This window comes from Solanum stenotomum, chromosome 2 (assembly GCF_019186545.1).
Source record: "Solanum stenotomum isolate F172 chromosome 2, ASM1918654v1, whole genome shotgun sequence".
NCBI lineage: Eukaryota > Viridiplantae > Streptophyta > Magnoliopsida > Solanales > Solanaceae > Solanum > Solanum stenotomum.
The window spans coordinates 148,636-154,979 of record NC_064283.1 but is presented as its reverse complement, the minus strand read 5'-3'; the positions used below and the strand labels follow the sequence as shown (position 1 = coordinate 154,979).

General features: G+C 30.3%; 1 protein-coding gene across 1 annotated transcript; it reads left to right on the top strand.

Moving 5' to 3' along the window:
- Positions 1–3,545: 3,545 nt before the first annotated feature.
- LOC125855266 (uncharacterized) lies at positions 3,546–4,434 on the top strand. The gene has a single exon (XM_049534972.1). The coding sequence runs from the start codon at positions 3,643–3,645 to the stop codon at positions 4,231–4,233; it is 591 nt and encodes a 196-aa protein (XP_049390929.1). The 5' UTR covers positions 3,546–3,642; the 3' UTR covers positions 4,234–4,434.
- Positions 4,435–6,344: the final 1,910 nt, after the last annotated feature.

Below are 6,344 nucleotides of genomic sequence, written 5' to 3'. Positions count from 1 at the left end.
AGCAAAGAATTTGTTTTGTTAACAACAAATCGCTTTTCTTTGAAGTTTGGTTCGGTCACAATGGTGATCCACAAAACTCTGCAGTCTTCTTCGTAACATCAATTTTTTCAATTTGGAGTTTATGCAAAAGCCTACAAAAGCCAACTAAATGATCTGAAAATGGCACGAAAAATGGGTAGGAAAATATTTTTTCATATATATTTTTTTTTTGGTGAAATTCTCCATTTATTTTTTGGGTCTTCTTTTCTTGTGGTATTTATAACTGTAATCTTTAATTGGGGCTGATCACTCCATTTCAGTCTTTCTCTTTTGAGACTCTCCCTAGTTGTTCATGTATAAATGTAAAAATATTAAAATATTGATATAATTTTAATCTTCAATTGTTTGATTGTTCTGTTTTTCGGAGAGTTTTGGAGGGGGAAGAAGTGTTTCTTTGCTGATTGAGAAAAGAATAAGAGGAGAGAGAATTACTAATAACCATAGTTAAGAATATTTGATCAAAAAAATTAATCTGATCCATTAAAAATTAAATAAACACATGTCAACTATATGAAATAGCACTGAGAGAAACTAGAAAGATTATCACTCGAGAGGAGTCTCTTCCCATTTTACAGGCCATCGTGCGGCTTTCATAAATTAAAAGAGTACTGTCAATTAATGCAATTTAGTAGAAGAGATCCATATTATATATTTGTATGATTCAACTACCGTCCTGTAATTTGAAGAAGAGAGAGGAGAGAACTACATTACAATAAAAATACTCTCTCCGTCCCATTTTATGTGAGATAGTTTGACTCGATATAGACTTTAAAAAAGAAATGAAGACTTTTAAAACTTGTGGTCCAAAATGAATGATAGAAATTTGTGTGGCTATAAATCATTTCATTAAAGGTAGCAAAATAAACATTTTATAGTTAAATTGTTACTTAATATATAAATATGTCATTCATTTTGGGACAGACTAAAAGGAAAGTAAGTCACATAAATTGGGACAGGGGGGGTAATTTTTAACCTCAATAAATAAGCAGAATAACAAAAAGTGTTAACGTTAGTTAATTGTTATTAGATCATATATTGCTATAGACTTTATGAACATTTATAAAAAATGTTAATTACCTCTAAAAAAAACATATTTAGCATCAATTAAACCATTATTGTTGATCATTTTTGGTGTAGTGCTAGATTTTTGAGACTAATTGTTTGGTACCCAAAATACAGAATGATGTGATAGTACAGTGAGTTGACCGAAATAAAACAATTCCGACAATATATAACAATTCGTTACCAGTACGTTATGATATATTGTAGGATTGGGAAAATCGAAATGGCATTTTTTTAATTTTTTTTTTATGAATTAGATATTCAAGTTGTGTCGTAGCTATTAATTATGAATATTATATGTGGCAACCATGTATAAAGAGTTATTTGATGAAGAAGTATTAATTTGTAAGCGGCTGTTCAAACCTAACATGTGAAGGAGCTGTGCAAAGAAGAGAACATTAAGGGTGGGCGTTAAGGGACAAGAACAAGCAGCATATCGTGGGATTCGCAACACCAAACGGAACCGTTCAAACCGCAGCAACCCTTTGATGATTCATATTTGTCCCATATGCAAAGTAAAGTGTTTCAAAATTAATGTACCCTCCGTCAACTAGTTTATTAACATGTCCAAGTATATTATGCGCTATACATATAAATTTGTATATTTATTTATGCATATTTTGTAAATTAGATAACCATAAGATGATAGTAATTAATATGTTGAAAGAGTGCATGACTACATTTCATTGATGGAAACAAAAAAGTGAACTATCCCAAAATCTGCGTTTAATAAGAGTAGAAGATTACTATTTGAGTAATTACACTTATTTTTTATATTAGGATTAAAAAAAAAAAGATACTAGGATTGAGCGTCATCAATGATTACATAGGTCAATTATACCTTTTCTCGTTACAGTTAATTTTCATTTCCTTTTTTAATTCATAAATAACGTAGAGAAAAAAAAAAAAAAAGGACACATGATTATTGACCTAAATTAGGCGTAGGACCCCAAGATATGTAATTCGTTAGCCACGTAATCGTAATTGATATTAAACTTGTTTACTGCTTCAATGAGGATCGAGTATACCAAATGTGAATGGCGGAGTTGACAAGAACACCAAATGGTAGCTGTATAAAATTGAATATGATTTCTTTCCTTTTGAACAGTTTTTGAGTAAAATGACCCAACTCCTAATTAATTTTCTCTTGTAATTAATTATTACCTGGTTTCAAAACTGTTGTTGGAATGGAAACGAATTCAACAGCTCATACTCAATCCATCACTATATATTTTGTTGTTTCTCTTTGTTAATGCAAAATTAATATACTCCCATATATATTTATTTTTATTTGATAGATAGATGCACTATACAATATTTTAAACAATTCTAAATTAAGTTTAAATAGTACTGTATATAAATAAGTAGATTACATTTTAGCTTAATGGATATAATTAGTAAAATGTAATAATTAACTCAAAAATTATGTAACTATGATTTTTTTTCTTAGAAAATCACTCAACTTTAATTTGTAACTCAAAAGTCATTCAACGGTAAGTTTTTATATTAGAAAATCACTCAACTATGAAATTCTTTTACTTATAAAGTCACTCTATCTATTTAATTGATTTTTCATTAAAATTTGTTGATATTTAATTTTTATTTAAAACTAAATCTGAAAAAATAAAACTATATCTATTTAAATTATTTTAATAATCCAACCCACTAAAAAGATGTCTATTTAAATCAATTGGCCTTATATTTGTGCATGATTAATCAGCAGTGTGTAGCTTTTAAATTTAGATATTTATTAATTGTTCCAAGATCGACGTGATGCTGATTCTTAACCACAAAAAAAAAAAAAAAAAAAAAACAACAACAATAACTGGTATTAATTTGAAATGATAGAAAAATCAACGGTGTGCAGAGGGATTTAATTTCTTAAAAATGATTTAATTAATTTCTTAAAATTTTGGTTTAAAATAAAATTTACATATCAACAAATTTTAATAAAAAATTAATTAAATAGATAAAGTGACTTTGTAAGTAAAAACTTTATAGTTAAATGATTTTATTAGAAAAACTATTCTTAGTTGAAAAAGTTTTGAATTAAATATCAATGTTAAGTGATTTTTGTGAGAAAAACTCATATTTGAATTATTTTTGAATTAAAAATCAAAATGAATGAGTGATAGTTAAGTGATAGTTAAGTGAATCAATATGTGAATTGTGATATTATCTCTATTAAATATTGTCCACTCGGTTACCTATATATACTATTTGCTTGGGTTTCAAGGCTATGGTGTTTCTGCGTAGGAGCTGACACAAACAATCATAAATCTATCCTTGGCCAGTAGGCAATGACGGCGTCACTTCCGTCAGCCCCCCTCGTTGTAGCCTTGTTGAAGCAATTCAAAAATGAATGAGTCGTCGTGGACCCCACTCCCACTTTTAAGAAAAAGATAGGAAAACGCTACAATTGTTTATAAAAAGGCCGGTCACCGCCTCATTTGCACCCACAAGTCCACAACACAAACATCATTTTGATTTATTATTCTCTTCTTCTTCCTCCTCCAGCTTTAATTAATTCAAGGGTATATTATGGGTGCTTGCTTGTCTTCCTCCTCCACTATCGTCGATCAAAAGCAGCTGATCAGCTACGTCATCTCAATTAGTGGAGAGCTCCGTCAATATAGCGTTCCCATCAACGTCTCTCAAGTTCTTCAATCTGACATCTCTTCTGATTATGCTTCCAGCTTCCTATGCAGTTCCGACCGTCTTTACTTCGACGATTTCATACCTTCACTCGATTCCCAATATCAGCTTCTTCCCGGTCAGATCTACTTCATGCTTCCTGCCTCCAAGCTTAAGTATCGACTCAGTGCTTCTGACATGGCAGCTCTTGCCGTAAAGGCTAGCGCTGCTCTTGAGGACCTCAACAAAAACAAAAACAAAAACAAAAGCCGCAAGTCTAGGAAGATCATGAGTAAAAAGCGGATTTCACCCATGCTTCTTCAAGTAGAAGAAGATGATTATACTCAAACCAATAATAAGTCCACTGTCGGACTTGGGATTTCCATGAGATCCGCATCTGTCAGAAAATTGCAGCGATTATCTTCACGCCGGGCAAAGATGGCTGTGCGATCCTTCCGTAAACTTATCACCATTCAAGAAGGATTCGTTCTTTTTTAATTAATGAGCAACTTCATTTTATATATTCTTTTGCCAGATATGAGTAACATGCTATTCTCTCGCTCTACACGTATATAGTAAATACAAAACAAAAATATATATATATGTGGGAGTTGCAGAGCATAAGATCAAATTTCGTTTGTATGTAAATTGTACTTAATTAGCTTGTACAACAACAACTATGTATTACTTATTAATCAACCTTTTTGTGCAATTGCTGACTTTCGGGTGATCAAAATTAAATTGTCGAAAAGACATGCCCACAATTTAATCTGTAAATAGAAAATGATAGAAACAACATATATATGTTTGAATGGTAAACAAAGTTGGACGTTGTATAAAAAATAATCAAAAATAAAATATTTTTGAGTCATGTGACATGGCATATTTATCACAAGTCAATGTATGGATGAAGATTTTAAGGGGAATGGAGTAGAAAGAAATTAACGTGTGGAGAAGTCGTCGCTTACTATAATTCTAATTAAATATAAATGGGAATGAGGAATCGTATTGGGGCCAAAAACAGAACAAAACGTTCAAAGTGGTGAGGTTGGCTAATTAAATATAATTGAAAATTTAGGATAACGGTTTCTCAATTTTGTATTTAATTTGTTCACACCCTAAAGCAATTGGCGTGGTCCAGCATACCTCCATCAATTCCATTGAAAAACTGTTTAGGTGGGATAGGAAAAACATGTATTTTATATGAACTTACACAATTAGTAAATTCTTGGGAGTTAAATTTAATTTATATAATTTTTTTTTGCATAATATTAAAGATTTTTTTTATAGATGATGAGTGATTTTTTTTAAAGAAAAGTTTATAGTTGAGTGTCGATTTGAAATATATATACATTTATATATACCCAACTGACTCATTGCTTTTTTAAAACAATAATATCCTTTTACAAGTACATGTTTGCACCCATTAGGCTTTGTAAGAGGAAAAATCACATACCACTATATTCTCTGGATTTTTAACAGAAGCTCTTCACTTTCGTTAGAATAATAATGTCCGATTTCTTTGAACTTCCTCTTTCCTTATTTAATTTTTTTTTTTTGCATGCCTCCTTTATTTTAATTATTGTTTGACTTGATCACCGTTTCTGGAATGCAGTTAGTATTTCTTCTACTGCCAACATTATGCAAAATGACATAGTACGTACTGTCATTTCTTCCTGCGTATACGTACGTCTAGCTCTTTAAATTAAATTAAGCTAGCTAGTACTAAAATTAAAATATGCAACGATTTTCAAATCTAAACTTATTGATCTGTGTTTGGACAAATCTAGTACAGAAATCAAAACGTACAGTTTTTTGTTGATTCTTCTTCGTGGGTACAAGTCTAGCGCCTAGCGGAGCTGCTGCTTTGGCTTACTAATCTATTATGTACAAGTCTCGACCCGACTGTAAGCGGCACAAATAAATGCTTAGGAGTCAGGACCCCTCCTATTTCTAATTAACCATACTACAATGCATGTATTTAAGGTTAAAAATTCATCATGCCATCCTAATTACTAATTACTAATTACTTCAAACTCAAAAGTCTAAAATTAAAATTTAATTATTTGAAATAAAGTTTAAAAGTTAAGAGCCAGGACAAACTTTTCATATCGGAAGTTCGATCAGCCTGAGGGACAAGTTACTTTTTCTTTTTTAAAAAATTGAAGTGTTTTTACTCAATAAAAATGGAGTTAATATCTTAAAAGGTCATTGAACCATGAGAAATTATCTAACAAAGTTATTGAACTTTGTTTTGTATCAATAGAATCACTCAACTTAAGACTTTTATCTTAAAAAATCACTCAATTACATTTATCAATAAAATAAATTTTAAATGACAAATTAAATTATTTTTATGTCATGTAATTATGAACTCTACCCATAAAAAAATTATAAAAACTATTTATTTTTATACCGATTTTTTTCCCTCTGTCTCTCTATGCCATCAGTTTGAACGCATCGCCCGAATTTTCAAACAAATTAGATCTGAATCGACGTCTTGTTCAAAGATAATGAAACTACCCAGATTTTTGCTAACTTTCTTGACATCTTTATTTTCGTACTTTATTGTTTCTTATTATTATATATATATGTAGTGGCTGATCCTA

Coding starts and splice junctions, on each gene's coding strand:
- LOC125855266 (XM_049534972.1), top strand. CDS start 3,643: ATGGGTGCTTGCTTGTCTTCCTCCTCCACTATCGTCGATCAAAAGCAG.